The sequence below is a fragment of the Carcharodon carcharias genome, chromosome 7 (genome assembly GCF_017639515.1).
Source record: "Carcharodon carcharias isolate sCarCar2 chromosome 7, sCarCar2.pri, whole genome shotgun sequence".
NCBI classification, from domain to species: Eukaryota; Metazoa; Chordata; class Chondrichthyes; order Lamniformes; family Lamnidae; genus Carcharodon; species Carcharodon carcharias.
The window spans coordinates 191,654,031-191,674,041 of record NC_054473.1 but is presented as its reverse complement, the minus strand read 5'-3'; the positions used below and the strand labels follow the sequence as shown (position 1 = coordinate 191,674,041).

The window sequence follows — 20,011 nt, the reverse complement described above, 5'->3', positions numbered from 1 at the left end:
CTTCCATGAAAAATACCTTATCAGTTTTTAAATTCATGCGTCATCTTCTTGTAACAGTACAGCCCCAATGCTTATATCGCTTGCATCAACGGCCAACTTAAATTGCTTGGCATAATTGGGTACTTCCAACACTGATGTCATAGTTAATACAGTTTTCAAATGATTGAATGACTTCTGACACTCCAAGTCCATTGAAACTTCTTGTTCCTTTTTAATAGTTCAGTCAGCAACCACTAGGCTAAAAATTTGGTACAAATTTCCGGTAAAACCCACTCATGCCCAGAAATCTCAAAACTCCTCGTTTTGTTGTAAACACTGGGAAATCCACGATAGCCTTGACTTTCGCATCTCTCTGAGCCACCTTACCATGTCCAATGATATGGCCCAGATATGTAACTTGCACTTTTGCAAATTCACTTTTAGCCAAGTTCATCACCAAATTACCTTCTTGTAGTCGAGTAAATAATTCTTCCAGATGCTGTAAATGCTCCTCCCATGTCTGACTGAAAATGATTAGATCATCAATATAAACCGCACAATTGCTTAGACCTCCAATTACTTTGTCAGTCTTTGAAATGTCGCAGGTGGATTCTTCATACCAAATAGTATAACTTTAAACTGATATAGTCCACTTGGCGTTACAAAAGGTGATACCTCCTTTGCTCTCTCCAACAATGGTACCTGCCAATATCCTTTTAGGAAGTCAATCTTTGTAATAAATTTTGATTGTCCCACTTTCTCAATGCAATCCTCCAACCGCGGCATGGGATATGAATCTGCTTTTGTCGCCACATTCACCTTTCCATAGTCCACACACAGCCTTTGTGTTCCATCCGGTTTTGGTACCAATACAATAGGTGAACTCCAGTTACTGCAACTAGACTCAATGACATCATTATGAAGCATGAAATCAATTTATTTTTGTACTTCTGATAACTTTGCTGGATTTAATCAATAAGGCTGTTGCCTCACTGAAGATGATATTTCTATACATACAACATGTAAAGCTAAATAGGTTTGTGTGGCTGCAATAGCTTTTCCAAATCACTTGCTTGGAAGGTAACTCAACATTTCATTTAAATTTTCAAACACCCCCTCATTATCCAACTTGATTAGAGAAAAATCAATTTCAGAGTCCTGCATTTCTGCCTTTTTCTCATCATCCACCATCACTAATACCTCTTTTTGTCCCTCTTCTCTGTCAAAGTACGGTTTAAGCATATTTACATGACACACCCTCTGCTTCTTTCTTCTATCTGGGGTATTTATTAAATAATTTACTTCATTCAATTTCTTTTCAATCCTGTAAGGCCCACTAAATCTTGCATTTAATGAATCCCCTATTACTGGTAACAAAACTAGTACTTTCTCTCCAGAAACAAGACTACGAATTTTAGCCTTCTTATCTTTCACTTTTTTCACTTGATGTGATATCTTTAAATGTTCCCTAGCCAACTCATATGCTCCGTTCAATCTTTCCCTGAAACTTGATACATAATTCAGGAGAGTGGTTTCTGAATTTTGACCCACCAATTTCTCATGAATCAATTTCAGTAGTCCCTTTACCTCATGACCATAAACTAGTTCAAAGAGGCTAAAACCAGTTGACACATTAGGAGCATCTCTAATTGCAAATAACAGAAATGGAATTCCTGTATCCCAGTCCTGCGCATAATCCTGACAGTATACTCTTGTCATAGTTTTTAAAGTTTGATGCCATCTTTCCAATGCTCCTTGTGACTCCGGGTGATAAGCTGTTGACTAAAATTGTTTTATTTCCAAACTGTTCATTACTTCCTTAAACAGCTGTGACATGAAATTTGATCTGATTGTAGGTAAACCATATCTAATATTTCGTAAAGGTATTGCTTCAGGAAACCTAGTAGACACATTTGTTATTGTTAATAAATACTGATTTCCACTTTTAGTCTTAGGGGGTCAATCATGGCCCTGGTGAAAGGTTCTTCAAATGCTGGTATTGCGATTAAAGGCACCAGCTTAATCACTGTTTGTGATTTTCATGTTACTTGACATATATGACTGGTGCTACAGAATTTGACTACAGCCCTATGCAATCCTGGCCAAAAAACAAAACCTCTATCTTTTCCTGTGCTTTCCTTATTCCTAAATGTCCACCCATTGGAATTTCATGAGCAATCCTCAAAATCTAATTTCTGTAACCTAATGGGATAACAATCTGATGCACCTCCCTCTAATTTTCATTTGCTGAGACATGATCTGACCACCACTTTCTCATTAATATATTCCCTCGAAAATAACATACTGGAATACATTTTGCTTTGATTCCTGAATAAGCTTTCTGATATAACTGTTTTAACTGCAAATCATTTTACTGTAACTCCGCTAACCTCTGAGTTAAACACTTCAACTGAACAGACCTGTATTCCTTCCTCCTGAACAATGTTATCAAATACAGTGATAAAAACAAAAATATAAAAACAAAAAACTGCGGATGCTGGAAATCCAAAACAAAAACAGAATTACCTGTTTTACTAGTTCTGTTGAAGGGTCATGAGTACTCGAAACGTCAACTCTTTTCTTCTCCGCCGATGCTGCCAGACCTGTTGAGTTTTTCCAGGTAATTCTGTTTTTGTTATCAAATACAGTAACAGCTAACTGGATTTCGACACCTTCTTCTTGCCTTTGAACTGCCTGCTTATCTTGTTTATTTGTTCTTTCCTATAGGCCTTTGATCACATTAGAACACAATCAGGAAACAATCCAGGATTGTTCCTTCTGTAGCACTTCTGTTGAAAACACTTCTACAGGCTGCTTAACTACCATAGGCATCACCCACATTTGCAATCACTGCCCAGAATAAATTGAACCCCTGCAAACGGCAATTTTTCCTCTGCTCCAACTATAACTTCACCCGTCTTCCATCTGCTCTTTAAATTTACCTTCCACAACAGAATAGATTTAGCATCTCCACGAACCCCACTTATTATTACCATCTGCTGCAGCACTCCCTCTGAACAACAAATATCACCATCCCACAACATTAAGGATTGACTAGCCCGTGTCTCTTAAAATTTTAAAATCTTTACCTACTCCACCCTGGACACATGGAAGGACGTGCCCTTCACAACATTTCTGCAACCTGCTCCTCAGAATTCTCGAATAAACTGTGAACACAATCTCACTTCTTTACCTTTCACTGATTCTCCATTTCATCTGTACACAAACTCCTGTGCCTAAACCTCAGAGCTTTTCTGCATCCCAATAATTCCTACAGATTTTCCCTGCAATCTCCAACACACTGCCTTCATGTGTCCCACATTATTACAATGAAATCACCTCAATTTTCGAATGTCACTTCTACCTTCAGCACCTTCCGTTTTGTTCTGAGAAAAAAACCTCCTCGGAACTTCTAGCTACTCCTTCTCTTCCCTGACTACCCACCTTCCTTTCAGCTTCCCACTTTTTATCCTTTTCCAATTTGAAAACGTGACAGAAAAAAGATTTAGCTCTATGATCTAACTCATAATCATCAGCTATCTCTGCTGCTTGTCTTACAGAATCAACTCTCTGTTCCTCTACAGGAGTTCTCACTACTGAAGGGATTGAATCTTTAAATTCTTTCAAAAAAATGGCTTCCCTAAGAGCTGCATAGGTTGTCTCTATTTTTAACGCCCATATCCATCGGTCAAAATTACTTTGTTTTACTCCTTCAAACTCAGTATAAGTTTGCCCAGATTGTTTTCTCATATTTCTAAATTTCTGCCTGTATGCTTTAGGAACCAACTCATATGCACTAAAAGTAGTTTTTTTCACCACACCATTTCTTCTGAAAGCGAAGCATATACCTCAAACCCCCTACCTAACAACTTAGACTGTAATAATAATGTCCAGTTTTCCTGTGGCCATTTCATCTGTTTGGCTAGCTTCTCAAATGAAATAAAGAATGCTTCAATTTCTGTTTCCTCAAGTTTTGGAAGTTCTTGTACAAATTTAAACATAATAAAGAATGCTTCATTATCTGTTTCCTCAAGTTTTGGAAGTCCTTGTACAAATTTAAACATATCCCCACTGGGTTCTACTCTGGAAGCAAATCCTTCCTCATCTACTGACATCTATTTTCTAACTTCCAACATTTGCAGTTGGAATTCTATCTCTATCTCTCTCTCTTTTTCTCTTTCTTTCTTCTCTACCTTCACAATTTCCAATTCCCTTTTAAAAGCCGTTTCTCTGTCCTTTGCTTCAAATTCAAGCTTTTTCAGTTCCTTTGCATGTTCAAAATCTAGCGTCATCATTTGTAACTGAAGTCTCACTCCCTCGAGCTGTGACTCACTAGTGTCAGGTTTCACTTTCAACTGTAGATGCTGCACTATACTTTTAACCATATTTGATTTCCTAGCTCCTGCAGGTAACCCCAATTGTAACTTATCCACCAACTCTGTTAACTTACTTTTGGTTATCCTCTCCAACCCAATCAGCGTTATCTCTTCTACTCCCAGACAAGTCTTAGCAATTGGCCAAGCCATCCTGCAGTCTCACCACTTCTAAAATACCTCACCCACTCCTGAATTCAAAGTGCCTCTCGTACTCATAAGCTTAAGGTTCACCAGTTCCTAACCAATCAAGGAATTAGAAATATAATTTATCCCGGCATAACCCCCAAATTGTTATGACTGATTCAGTTAGTAAAGCAAAGTTATTTTAAAAAACCCAGAGAGAAACTTTAAACAACTGTCATAACCAATAATTTTAAGTGTTATGTTTGAGATGCAACTCTAAACCACCAGTTCTTGGGGTTTTACATGAATCTACATGGAACATTTTATTAATTTATACAGGTTAAAATTTATATACATGACTACAAATTACTACTGTCATAACTTTTAACAAATTCCCAAACTAATCTCCATTAAGGCAACAGCAACCCATAGACTTAACCAAACAACAGGCAAAGCATTTTCACCTTACAGATTCAAAATGAGGTTATTTCACTGTAGAGCCAGTTGGACCAGTTGGAGGGTTGATGCTGCCAGACCTGCTGAGTTTTTCCAGGTAATTCTGTTTTTGTTTTGGATTTCCAGCATCCGCAGTTTTTTTGTTTTTATCTCTGTGTTTAATTGACTGCCGCTGCTCTTCAAGCGATGCCTACCTCCTTGAAGAAGTTCTGTTCTTCTCTGCGACAAGATTTCTGTACCTCTCTTTTGCCTTGCTCACCTTCATTGCTTTCCATTTCCCTCCTGGTGTTTGACAAGGTGTTTACTAAAACCCGCTTTCACAGCCATATCTCCTTTCTCAGTGACTGTCTCCGTCTCCGACTTACCCCACGTGGATTTCAACTGAAATTCCACCCCTCATGTTTTGAACCCACCCAGGATTACAGGTATCTCCGGGACATAAAACGTTTCTCTGACTGCTGTTCCCGTCACATTCTGAAATCCACACTCAGTGCCATGCGCCGCCATATGAACACACTCGACCTCTCCCTCCAGCAGCACCACCATACCCTTTTTAAAAGCTGCGCGTGCCCCCAGTTTCATTTTATTCTTTGGCTCATCCGACGCCTCAACAAGAAACTTTTTCTCTTTCTGTCAAGTGCCAAGGAACGCTCCTCTCTCTCTCTCTCTCTCTCTCTCTCCTCCCCCACCCCCCCCCAACACCTTAAACCAGCTTATATTTCAACTCTTTCTTGGACTCGAACTCAAGTTCTGTCAAAGGGTCATGAGGACTCGAAACGTCAACTCTTTTCTTCTCCGTCGATGCTGCCAGACCTGCTGAGTTTTTCCAGGTAATTCTGTTTTTGTTGTGGAGGGTTACAGTGCCTTCTGATCTCACATTGCCTCTGCTCTACACACCCGAAAGCTGCTGAAACTACACCTACCACCACTGATTGAATTCAAATTCTCCTTTTCTCACCAACCTCTTTGAACTTCACTTTAACAATGAAAACCCATTCATTGTACCATCTTTATTAGTAACATAAACACATTACTTGGTAGCTGCTAGAAAGGCGTCAGTTTTGACCACCCTTCTTGAATGGTCTATTCAAAAAATGCAAATACACGCTATCTCCCTTACATATCAAAGTTAGTGCCTATCAAAGCATCCTGACTAGCTGACTTTAATCCAATTAAGACACAACCACAGGCTAAACCTCTATTTTCAAAGAAAAGTATTTTCCAAAATATACATTAATAGCTTCATGACACTTCCTATGGTATGGTGTCCAGAACTGTACACAATACTCCAGCTGAGATCTAACTAGTGTCCTATACAAGTTCAGCATAATCTCCCTGCTCTAATACTCTATACCTCCATTAATAAATCCTAGAATGCTGTATGCTTTATTAGCTGATCTCTCCATATGTCCTGCCATTTATAATGACATATGCATATATACACCAGGTCCCTTGGCTCCTGCACGCCCTTTAGAATTGTACCCTTCATTTTATATTGTCTCTTCACATTCTTCCTATCAAAATGAATAACCTCACACTTCTCCACATTGAACTTTATCTGCCACCTATCTGCTCACTTCACCAACTTGTCTATGTCCTTTTGAAGTTCTCCACTGTCCTCCTCACAGTTTACAATGCTTCCGAGTTTTGTATCATCTGCAAACTTTGAAATTGTTCCCTATACACCAAGAGCTAGATCATTAATATATATCAGGAAAAGCAAGCGTCCCAATACCAACCCCAGGGGAACTCCACTACAAACCTTCCTCCAGCCTGAAAAATATCCATTTACCATTATTCGCCGTTTCCTGTTACTCAGCTAAATTTATAACCACATTGCTACTGTCCCTTTTATTCCATGAGCTACAACTTTTCTTGCAAGTCTGTGGTGCGGCACTGTCTCGAATGCCTTTTGGAAGTCCATGTGCACCACATCAACAATTTACTCTCATCAACCCTTTCTGTTCCCTCTTCAAAAAATTCCAGCAAGTTAGTTAAACACAATTTTCCTAATCAACACATATTTTTTGATGTTACTACTAATTCTATCCCGAATAATTATTTCTAGAAGCTTCCCCACCACCGACGTTAAACCGACTGGTCTGTCACTGCTGGGCTTATCCTTACAACCTTTTTTTGAACAAGGGCAGAATGTTTGCAATTCTCCATCCCTGATGCTAGGGAAGACTGAAAGATCATGGCCAGCGTCCCTGCATTGCACTCTCACTTCCCTCAATATCCTTGGATGCATCTCACCTGGTTCTAGTGCCTTGTCATCTGTAAGTACTGACAGTTTATCCAATACTTCCTCCTTATTAATTTTGAACACTTCTCATGACAGAGTTTCTTCCTTCGTCACCATGGCCTGGGCAGCATCTGCTTCCTTGGTAAAGGCAGATGCAAAGTATTCATTTAACACCTCAGCTATGCCCCTTGCCTCCATGTGTAAATCCCCTCTTTGGTCCCTAATCGGCCCTACTCCTCCTTTTAATATTTATGTACCTATAAAAGAGTTTGAGATTCCCCTTTATGTTGGCTGCCAGTCATTTCTCATAATCCCTCTTATTTGCTTCTTCGCCTCTCCTCTGAACCTTAAGTATTCAGCTTGGTTCTCAATTGTATTTTCTGCCTGACACCTGTCATAAGCATGCTTTTTCTTCTTCATCTTAATTTCCACCTCTTTTGTCATCAAGGGAGCTCTGGATTTGTTTGCCCTACCTTTTCCCTTTTGACCGAATATACCTTGACTGTGCCCGAACCATTTCTTCTTTGAAGGTAGCCCATTGTTCAGCTACAGTTTTTCCTGCCAACCTTTGGTTATAGTCTATGCGGCCCAGCTCTGTTCTTGCCCCAGAGAAGTCAGCTCTCCCCTAGTTAATTATTCTTACTCTGGATTACCCACTGTACTTTTCTACCACCATCCTAAACTTTATGATACAATGAATACTGTCTCTTAAATAATCCCTCACTGACACTTGATCTACTTGGCCCACCTCATTTCCAAGAACCAGGTCTAACAGTGCCTCTTTTCTTGTTGGACTGGACACGTACTGCTGTAGAAAATTCTCCTGAACACCCTCCAGGGACTCTTGCCCCTCTCTGACCTTTACAATCCCATTCTACATTTGGGTAATCAAAATCCCCCATTATAACTACTCTCTAATGTTTGCATCTCTCTGTAATTTCCCTGCAGGTTTGTTCCTCACTATTTAGCAGTCTGTAGGCTACACAAAGCAATGTAATTGCACCCTTTTTGTTCCTTAGCTCCAGCCAAATTGATTCTGACCTCGAACCCTCTGAGACATCCTCTTTCTCCAACAGTGCAATACTCTCCTTAACCAATACAGCCACAGTCCTCCTTTTTGTCCTACCATATCTTTCCTGAACACCTTGTATCCAGGAATACTTGACACCGTCCTGCCCTTCCTTGAGCCAGGTCTCTGTTATCGCCTCATTATCATAATTCTGCATGGCAATCTGCACCTGTAACTCCCCAATCTTACTTACTACGCTCCGTACATTCACATACATGCAGTATTTCCCTGATTTAGACTTCATTACCTTCTCCGACTCCACCTATTAACTTAGTTCTCTCTATTCCAGTGCTATCTGTCTCTCCCAGTATTTTGTGCACCCTGGTATTCCTCTCTAATATTCTCTCCTGGTTCCCACACCCGTAGCCCTAGATCCTGGTCCCCAGCAGCACTAGCAAAACGCCCCACAAGGAACTCAGGCCCAGCTCTGTTCAGGTTGCAACCCATCCGGCTTGTACAGCAGCCATCTCCCCCAGAGCCAGTCCCAGTGTCCCAGAAATCTAAAGCCCTCCCTCCAGCACCATCTTTCCAGCCATGCTTTCATCTGCCTTATCCTCCTATTTCTATATTCACTTGCACGTGACACTCGGAGTAATCCTGAGATTACTACTTTTGAGATCCTGCTTACTAATTTTCTACCTAGCTCCCAAAATTCTGTCTGCAGGTCTGCTTCTGCTCAGCTGCTCCTGTTCCCAACTTCGAATAATTCCTATATACACCACGCCTCTTTTTCCCATGCACCGAATTCCCACGTGATCCTAATTCACTCCTCACTCGGTCTCCGGCTCATTCTGGCGTAGTCACCTGTCTCCTCGCGCTCCCTAATAAGATACCCAATAATAAATCCAAGAGGGAATTCAGGAGAAACTTCTTTATACAGAGTGTGGTTAGAATGTGAAACTTGTTATCACAAGGAGTGGTTGAGGTGAATAACTTAAGAAGCTAGGGTAAGCACAAGGAAGAAAAGAATAGATGAATACACTGAAGAGGCGAGATGAAGAGGGGTGGAAGGAGGCTTGTATAGATAATAAATGTCACAGAGATCAGTTGGGCTAAATGGCCTGATTCTGCGCTGTAGACTCGAAATAATTCTATGCAAATACACCATAAAAACCAAACACCAGAATCAGTCACCAACAAATATGCTGCACAGAATCATACACTGTGTGCACGTAAAATTCTGCATTTTAGTTAGAACTATCCAAATTAAAACATACATATGATGGTAATTGCTCTGACAAAATTGGACAAGTGATAATATCTACCAGTTTCTATACACCACACGTGCACCCTGTTATGATTGTAAACAAAGTTTATTGTATATAAAATTAAATAAAACAGGCACTACTAACTTAACAGCATGGTTTATAACTAGGTATATTATTCATTCAGGTTTACTCCTTACTTCCCCCAATAATTGTCTCATAAGGCACATCAATCTTAAAATTATTTACTTCTGTAGAGAACAACAATAAATATGCCACAGTCCTCTGGGAAATTCTCAGAGGTAAAACATTCATTAACCCTCCCTTGACTGTGGATGCCCAGTCTCTTGTTTTGGCTACTTTTCAATACTTTCAAGCTAATTCAGCTGATTACTTTCTTTTGCAATAAGACACAATGAAGCCCACTGTAGATTCTCCCACTAACTTCAAATTAAGCAGTCGGCTAGTTTCTGTTCTTCAAGATTCAAACTAAGATTAAACCTCAACCGCCCTCCATGCTGGGAGGAGTGTCCTACAGTCAGCATCACGGTGAAGCAGCCTGTGAAGTGTGTCCTACAGTCAGCATCATGGTCAAGCAGTCTGGGAAGAGTGTCCTGCAGCCAGCATCGTGGTGAAGCAGTCTGGGAAGAGTGTCCTGCAGTCAATTTTTGTTGAAAATAACAAGAGTGACTTCACAAGACAGCACAAGAGAGCGGCGGAGAGATCAGAACCAGCGTGAGTGCGGGAAAAATTCAAAAAGTGATATCAGCGCAACAATGAGAGCTGATTGGTGAGTAGTGGGCAAATGTTTTTCTCCAGTTTAATGTAGATTAAGCTAAGGAAAGGTAAGAGTTCTAGATTTTATTTAAAGTACATAAATAATTTAACTTTTTTTTTTACTGTATTTAACTTAAAGTGAGGGTTTTTTTCAGATAGAGACATGGCAGGGCAACTCAGTCCCATGTTATGTACCGCCTGCAACATGTGGGAAATCCTAGATGCTCCTTGCGCTTTGACTGACCACGTGTGCAGGAAGTGCCACCAGCTGCAGCTACTTGAGTTCCGAGTTTCGGAGCCTGAGCAGCAGCTGGAGACACTGAGGTACATCCGCGAGGCTGAGAGTTTCGTGGATAGCACGTTGTTAGATGTGGTCACCCCACAGCTTATGGAAGTGCAGACAGAGAGGGAATGGGTGACCATCAGTCAGAAGAAAGGTGTCAGGCAGGTAAACAGGAAAACCCCAGGGTGAATCTCACTCATGGCACTGTGAGTGGCTCAGCTGCACTGGGGGGCAGGAAACAGAGGGGAAGAGCAATAGTGGTAGGAGACGCGATAGTAAGGGCAACAGACAGGCGTTTCTGCTGCCGTAGATGTGTCTCCAGGATGGTATGTTGCCTCCCTGGTGCCAGGGTCAAGGATGTCACTGAACAACATTCTAAAAGGGGAGGGCAAACAGACAGAGGTCATGGTACATATTGGTACCAATGACATAGGTAGAAAGAGGGATGAGGTCCTGCAAGGAGAATTTAGGGAGCTAGGAAGCAGATTAAAAAATAGGACCTCAAGAGGGAGTAATCTCTGGATTACTTCCAGTGCCACGCGCTACTAAGTATATAAATAAGAGGTTACTCCAGATGAATGTGTGGCTGGAGAGATGGTGCAGGAGGGAGGGCTTTAGGCTTCTGGGACATTGGGACCGTTTCTAGGGGCAGTGGGACTTGTACAAGGTGGACAGGTTGCACCTGAACCTGAATGGGACCAACATCCTTGCCTGGAGGTTTGCTAGTGCTGTTGGGGAGGGTTTAAACTAACTTGGCAGGGGGATGGGATTCTGAGAGGAGGTTCAGCAGGGTGAGATGCACAGCCAAAATTAGAAGAGAGAGCAAGTGAGTCTGGAAAGCATAGAAATTTTCGCCAGTTAAGGCACAAGGAAGTTTGGCAAGGTTCGATGGTATTTATTTTAATGCAAGGAGTCTGACAAATAAGGCAGATGAGTTGAGGGCACAAATTAACACATGGAAGTATGATGTCATTGCTGTCACAGAGATGTGGTTAAGAGAGGGGCAGGATTGGCAGCTCAACATTCCAGGATATAGGGTCTTCAGGCAAGACAGGAAAGGAGGTTAAAGAGGAGAGGGTATTGCAATATTGATCAAGGAATCAATTACAGCAGTAAGGAGGGATGACATCTTAGAAGGCTCCTCAAATGAAGCCATTTGGGTAGAACTGAAAAACAAAAAAGGAGCAATCACATTGCAGGAGTGTACTATAGGCTCCCAAACAGTCAGAGAGAAATAGAAGAACAGATATGTAGGCAAATTTCAGAGAACTGTAAACATCATAGGGTAGTAATAGTGGGGGATTTCAACATCCCCAACATTACCTGGGTTAGTCATAGTGTGATAGGTTTAGAGGGAGCAGAATTCTTAAAATACAACCAGGAGAGCTTTTTAAGCCAGTACCTAGAAGGTCCTACAAGAGAGGGGGCAGTCCTGGACTTAATTTTAGGGAATGAATCCGGGCAAGTGGTCGAGGTATCAGTGAGGGAACATTTTGCAGATAATGATCATAACTCCATTAGATTCAAGGTTGTTATTGAAAAGGACAAGGATGGGCCAGAAATCAGAGTTCTAAATTGGGGGAAGGCCGATTTTAATAAGATCAGATATGATTTGGCCAGAGTGGACTGGGAGCAGCTACTTTTAGGTAAATCTGCGTCAGAGCAGTCGGACTCATTCAAGAAAGAAATAGTGAAAGTACAGGGCCAACATATTCTAGTAAAGCTAAAAGGTGGGAACCCTGGATGTTGAGGGATATACAGGATTGGATAAAGAGAAAAAGGGAGGCTTATGGCAAATACCGAGGGCTCAAAACAGTGGAAGCCCTAGAGGAGTATAGAATGTGTAGGGGAGAACTTAAAAAGGAAATTAGGAGAGCAAGAAGGGGGCATGAAAAAACATTGGCAGCTAAAATAAAGGAAAATCCAAAGTTATTTTACAAGTACATTAAGAGAAAGAGGATAACTAGGGAACGAATAGGGCCCTTTAAGGACATAGTGGTATTTTGTGTGTGAAGCCGGAATACGTAGGTAGGGTTCTAAATGAATACTTTGTGTCGGTGTTCACAAGTGAGAAAGATGCCATGGGTATGGAAATCAGGCAGAAGGACTGTGATATAATTAAAGAAATTAGCATAAAAAGGGAAGAGGTTTTAAGCGGTCTGGCAGGCTTAAAAGTAGATAAATCTCCGGGTCCGGATGAAATGTATCCCAGGCTGTTGAGTGAGGCAAAGGAGGAGGTAGCAGAGGTGCTGGCAAAAATTTTCAATACCTCTCTGGCCACAAGAGAGATGCCAGTGGACTGGAGGACAGCCAATGTGGTACCGTTATTCAAGAAGGGAGGAAGGGATAAACCAGGGAACTACAGGCCAGCCAGTCTAACCTCAGTGGTGGGGAAACATTTAGAAGCAAGTCTGAGGGACAGAATTAATCTACTTGGAGAGGCAGGGATTAATCAAGGACAGTCAGCATGGTTTTGTTAAGGGGAGGTCACGTCTGACCAATTTGATTGAATTTTTCGAAGAGGTGACCAGGTGTGTAGATGAGGGCAATGCATGTGATGTAGTCTACTTGGACTTCAGCAAGGCTTTTGATAAGGTCCCACATGGGAGATTGATAAGCAAGGTAAGAGCCCATGGGATCCAAGGCAATTTGGCAAATTGTATCCAGAATTGGCTGATTGGCAGGAAGCAGAGGGTGATGGTCGAGGGGTGTTTTTGTGACTGGATGCCTGTGTCCAGTGGGGTTCCACAGGGATCAGTGCTGGGTCCCTTGCTGTTTGTGGTATATATAAACGATTTAGATTTGAATGTAGGAGGATTGATCAGTAAATTCACGGATGACTCGAAAATTGGTGAGGTTGTACACAGCGAGGAGGATAGCCTTAGACGACAGGAGGATATAGATGGGCTGGTCAGATGGGCTGATCAGTGGCAAATGGAACTTAATCTGGATAAGTGTGAGGTGATGCACTTGGGCAGGACAAACAAGGCACGGGAATACATGATGAATGGTAGGACCCTGGGAAGTACCGAGGATCAGAGGAACCTTGGTGTGCATGTCCACCGGTACCTTAAGATAATGGGGCAGGTAGATAAGGTGGTCAAGAAGGCATATGGGATACTTGCCTTTATTAGCCGAGGCATAGAATATAAAAGCAGGGAGGTTATGCCGGAACTGTATAAAATGCTGGAACTGTATAAAATGCTGGTTAAGTCACAGCTCGAGTATTGCATGCAGTTCGAGAATCCACATTATAGGAAGGATGTGATTGTACCAGAGAGTGTGCAGAGGAGATTTACCAGGATGTTGCCTGGGCTGGAGAGTTTTAGTTATGAGTTGAGATTGGATAGACTGGGGTTATTTTCCTTGGAGCAGAGGAGATCGAGGGGGGACATGATTGAGGTGTATAAAATTATGAGGGGCATAGATAGAGTAAACAGTAAGGAACTTTTCCCCTTGGTGGAGGGATCAATAACCAGGGGGCATAGATTTAAGGTAAGGGGCAGGAGGTTTAGAGAAGATGTGAGGAAGAATTTTTTCACCCAGAGGGTGGTGGGAATCTGGAACTCACTGCCTGAAAGGGTGGTACAGGCAAAAACCCTCATAGCATTTAAGAAATATTTGGATGTGCACTTATGATGCCATGGCATACAAGGCTATGGGCCTAGTGCTGGAAAATTGGTTTGGAATAGTACGGTACTTATTTGACTGGCACAGACTCAATGGGCCGAAGGGTCTTTTTCTGTGCTGCAGACCTCTATGATCAATGGTCTATGGTCAATGATGAAATTAGTGTTTTACCTGCTTACAGTGCAGATCTGTCTCATTTATTTTGGATAACTTCTCAGTGAGCTGCAAACTACATGAGGGCTAAATTTCAACTGAAACCTCTTCAGCAAACGGCCAGATAAATTAAAACCAGAGTGACTTCCTAAGCTCCATCCATCTCCATGACAATGTAGCCTGCTCTGGGCTATCCTCAAACTGACCTTTAAGCTAATAATCCCTCATTTACAATTTCTCCAGCTAAGTATGCGCACCTGCTGTTTTGTAGCTCTGTCGCTTCTATTGACTCTAGACAAACAAACAAACATGGTAACCCTTCTGAGCTGCCATTTCTTTCGGTGTTCTGGCAATCTCTTAAGCCCAGCATTTTAATTACCTTACCTTCACAACCACAAGCTTGCCAAAATTAAATGTTACCTCTAAAATATCAACATGAGCCACGAACTCGATATTTGTAACAATTTCACAGCCTTACTGACAGCTCATACTGTCTTTACCTTAAAAAAAACGAAAACAGAATTACCTGGAAAAACTCAGCAGGTCTGGCAGCATCGGCGGAGAAGAAAAGAGTTGACGTTTCGAGTCCTCATGACCCTTCGACAGAACTTGAGTTCGAGTCCAAGAAAGAGTTGAAATATAAGCTGGTTTAATGTGTGTGTGTGGGGGGCGGAGAGAGAGAGAGAGAGAGAGGTGGAGTGGGGGTGTGGTTGCAGGGACAAACAAGCAGTGATAGAAGCAGATCATCAAAACACCTATGTGTTCTTTTGTACTATTGTTGTTGACATCTTTTGATGATCTGCTTCTATCACTGCTTGTTTGTCCCTACAACCACACCCCCACTCCACCTCTCTCTCTCTCTCTCTCTCTCTCTGCCCCCCACACACACACCTTAAACCAGCTTATATTTCAACTCTTTCTTGGACTCGAACTCAAGTTCTGTCGAAGGGTCATGAGGACTCGAAACGTCAACTCTTTTCTTCTCCGCCGATGCTGCCAGACCTGCTGAGTTTTTCCAGGTAATTCTGTTTTTGTTTTTGTTTTGGATTTCCAGCATCCACAGTTTTTTTGTTTTTATCTCTGTCTTTACCTTAGTCTCTCTACTGTTCCCCTCAGCAATGACAGTGTAGGAAGATTGGTTCCTTGTGGAGTTTTCCATTGCAATGCGCACCTCCACTCCAGGCAGTGGGGTCCCAACAGCCCCTAGATTCAAAACAAACACAGATAACATAGGCAGTGAAAATTCACTTTACCCCATCTCAAATTTCAATAATTGAGAACCCCCTGTCATACTCCCCAAAATACAATGGGCAATGAGAACCCCCTGTGCATTTCTAGGCAAATAAGGAAAATTGCCTTATAACATGAGACACAATAGGCGGTAAGGACACCATGTAAATACCCCATCTCAACATATGTCAACATATGTGCAAACCCCCTATAAATACCCCTCGATATACAATAGGCAGTTAGAAAAACCCCTGTAAGTATCTTCCAGAAATACAACATGAGAAAAACCCAATTAAATAATACCAACCTGAGATAAAACAGGCAGTGAGAGCCCCTGTAAAAATCCCACTCTCCTCCCAGTACCCCTCCTGGAGATACAGTACAGGAGAAATTCCCGCTAATACCCAAGACCCAATAGAGTTATTTACAGCACAGAAGGCCTTTTGGGCCATGAAGTCCATGCCAGCCCTCTATAGAGCAATCCAGGCAGTCCCATTCCCCCACTCTATCCCCGTAACCCTGTAAGTTTATTTCCTTCAAATGCCTATGCAATTTCCATTTGAAATCATTGATTGTTTCTGCTTCCACCACCCTCATGGGCAGTGAGTTCCAGGTCATTACTACTTGCTGCATAAAAAAATTTCTTCTGTTTCTCTTGCCCAAAACCTTAAATCTGTGTCCCCAGAGTCCTTGTACCATCAGACAATGGGAACAGTTTTTCTTTGTCTTCCTTATCCAAACCTGTCATCATCTTGTACACCTCACAGAATCACAGACTGCAGAAGAGGCCCTTCAGCCCATCGAGTCTGCACTGGCATGTGAGAAACACCTGACCTACCTACCTAATCCCATTTACCAGCACTTGGCCCATAGCCTTGAATGTTATGACATGCCAAGTGCTTATCCAGGTACTTTTTAAAGGATGTGAGGCAACCCGCCTCCACCACCCTCCCAGGCAGTGCATTCCAGACCATCACCACCCTCTGGGTAAAATAGTTTTTCCTTACATCCCCCCTAAACCTCCTGCCCCTCACCTTGAACTTAGGTCCCCTTGTGACTGACCCTTCAACTAAGGGGAACAGCTGCTCCCTATCCACCCTGTCCATGCCCCTCATAATCTTGTACACCTCAATCAGGTCGCCCCTCAGTCTTGTCTGCTCCAACGAAAACAACCCAAGTTTATCCAACCTGTCTTCATAACTTAAATGTTTCATCCCAGGCAACATCCTGGCGAATCTCCTCTGCACCCCCTCCAGTGCAATCACATCCTTCCTAAAATGTGGCGACCAGAACTGCACACAGTACTCCAGCTGTGGCCTCACCAAGGTTCTATACAACTCCAACATGACCTCCCTAATTTTGTAATCTATGCCTCGATTGATAAAGGCAAGTGTCCCATATGCCTTTTTCACCACCCCACTAACATACCCTTTCATCTTTAGAGATCTATGGGCACAAATGCCAAGGTCCCTTTGTTCCTCAGAACTTCCTAGTGTCATTCCGCTCATTGAATACTTCCTTGTCAAATTACTCCTTCCAAAATGTATCACCCCACATTTTTCAGGGTTAAATTCCATCTGCCACTTATCTAGCCATTTGACCATCCCATCTATATCTTCCTGAGCCCAAGACACTCAATCTCACTGTTAACCACCCGGCCAATCTTTGTGTCATCTACAAACTTACTAATCCTACCCCACACAGTCATCTATGTCATTTATATAAATGACAAATGATAGGGGACCCAAAATAGATCCCTGTGGAACGCCACTGGACACTGGCTTCCAGTCACTAAATCAACCTTCTGTCATCACCCTCTGTCTCCTACAACTAAGCCAATTTTGAATCCACCTTATCAAATTACCCTGTTTCCCATGTGCATTTGCCTTCTTTATAAGTCTCCCATGTGAGACCTTGTCAAAGACTTTGCTGAAATCCATATAAACTACAATCAACTGCACTACCCTCATCTACACACCTGGTCACCTCAAAAAATTCAATCAAATTTGTTAGGCATGACCTCCCTTTGACAAAGCCATGCTGACTATCCCGGATCAAACCTTGCCTCTCCAAGTGGAGATAGCTTCTCTCCTTCAGAATTTTCTCCAATAGTTTCCCTACCACTGACGTGAGACTCACTGGCCTGTGGTTCCCTGGCTTATCTCTATAACTCTTCTTAAATAGCGGAACCACATTAGCTGTTCTCCAGTCCTCTGGCACCTCCCCTATGGCCAGAGAGGAATTAAAAATTTAGGTCAGAGCCCCTGTGATCTCCTCCCTTGCCTCCCTCAGCAGTCTGGGACACAAATCATCCAGACCTGGAGATTTGTCCACTTTTAAGCCTGCCAATACCTTGTCACTCCCTATATCAATTTGCTTAAGAACCTCACAGTCTCTCTCCCCGAGTTCGATACCTTCATCCTCATTCTCTTGGGTGAAGACGTGAAGTATTCGTTCAACACTCTAGCGATGTCCTCTGGCTCCACCTATAGATTGCTCTCTTGGTCCCTTATGAACCCTACTCTTTCCCTGGTTATCCTCTTCCCATTGATATACTAATAGAATATCTTGGGATTTTCCCTACTTTTACTAGCCAGAGCTTTCACATATCCCCCCTTTGCTCTCCTAATTGCTTTCTTAAGCTCCACCCTGCACTTTCTGTACTCCACTAATGCCTCTACTGATTTGCTTCCCTTGTACCTGCTAAAAGCCTCTCTTTTCCTTCTCATCGTATCCTGAATATCTCTGGCTATCCATGGTTCTCTGGGCTTGTTACTGCTTCCTTTCAGCCTAGAGGGAACATGTTGAGCCTGTACCCTACCCATTTCCTTTCTGAACGCCTCCCACTGTTCCTCTGTAGATTTCCCCACAAGTAACTGTTCCTAGTCTACCTTGGCCAGATCCTGCCTTATTTTGTTAAAATCCACTCTCCCCCAATCCAAAACATTTTTTTGCAACTTGTCTTTTTCTTTGTCCATAACAAACTTAAACTGTACCACGTTGTGGTCGCTATCGCTAAAATGCTCCCACACCACCACCTCAGCCACCTGTCTGGCTTCATCAAATCTCCCCTCTATCTCCTTCGTTTCAAGGAGAACAACCCCAGCTTCTCCAACCTAATCTTGTAGTTAAAATCCTTCATCCCTGATTCCATTCTGGTCAATCTCCTCTGTACCCTCTCAATGACCTACTCATCCTTCATGAAGTGTAGTGGCTAGAACTGGATACAATATTCTAGTTGTGGCCTAACCAGAGCTTTATAAAGGTTCAGCATAACTTCCCTGTTTTTGTGCCCAAAACCTTTATTTATGAAGCCCAAGATCTCATATACTTTGCTAACCACAGTGTCCTTGCCTCCATGCCAGAAACCCTGGATTTGAGTCCTACTCTAGGATTTGATGACCAAAGAGGTACGTTCATAATGTGACCAAAGAGGTTGAGTATGAACATGCAAATCCTTACAGCACATGCCAATGGCAGGCGGGACTGGTCAACCATGTAACGGAAAGAACATTGGAGCCTCTACCATCACTATCCATACCTCCAGGCTATAACATGCATGTAAAAGTGCATGCTGCCACAACAACTCAGACTCCCTAAGTGAACTGCAACACACCACCCCTTCTCCCAAAATGTATCACCTCACTTTTCTCTGCATTTAATTCCATTTGCCACTTATCTGCCCATTCTGCTAGCCTATCTATTGTAGTCGATTGGTATCATCCTCACTGTTTGTCACATCTCCAAGCTGGGTACTATCAGCAAGTTTTGAAATTTTACTCTGTATTCCGACATCAAAGTTACTTATATACATTAAAAAAGCATTGGTCTGAGCACTGACCCTTGGGAACACCACTGACTACCATCCTCCAATTTGAAAACAAACATTTACCACAACTTGCTGTTTTCTGTCATTAAATCAATTTTTCATCCAAGCTGAGGCTTAACAAAATTGAGGCTCATGGAATAACCAGCCTTTTATGCTGTATTTTGTCAAACAGCTTCTTAAAATCCACATAGAAACATCCATTGCTTTCCATTCATTAATCTCTGTTACTTCATCAAAAAATTCTATTAGTCAAACACAATCTTTTCACAAATTTCTGCTGGCTTTTCTTAAGTAACATCAACCTCTCCAATTGCCTGTTAATTTTTTCCTTGATTATTGTTTCTAAAAACTCACCTACCACTGATGTTAAACTAACCGGTCTGTAATTACTTGTAACATCCCTTCTTGAACAAGGCTGTCACATTTTTAAAAATTCATTCATAGGATGTGAGCTTCGCTGGCTGGGCCAGCATTTATTGCCCATCCCTAGCTGCGATGTCTCCTAACTCTCTGATACCTTCTCCATATGTAGGGAAGATTGGAAGATTATGGAAAGCCCTTCCGTGATCTGCACCTCCACTTTCCTTCACAACCTGGAAAGTAAGCCATCTGGACCTGGCAACTTATCCACTGTAAACAGTCAGCTTTTCCAGTAC

The 20,011-nt window shown here is 42.2% G+C and overlaps 1 protein-coding gene across 5 annotated transcripts in view; it reads right to left on the bottom strand.

Moving 5' to 3' along the window:
- Nucleotides 1-20,011, bottom strand: part of acsf3 (acyl-CoA synthetase family member 3) — a 183,886-nt gene that overhangs the window by 122,316 nt on the left and 41,559 nt on the right. For 4 of the 5 annotated variants that reach the window (XM_041190756.1, XM_041190758.1, XM_041190759.1 and 1 more), the window contains one exon: nucleotides 15,387-15,499. In XM_041190756.1, coding sequence (XP_041046690.1) covers nucleotides 15,387-15,499 — 113 coding nt within the window. Of the gene's footprint in view, nucleotides 1-754; nucleotides 878-15,386; nucleotides 15,500-20,011 lie in introns of those variants that run through there. The other variant, XM_041190760.1, reaches the window with a different exon arrangement.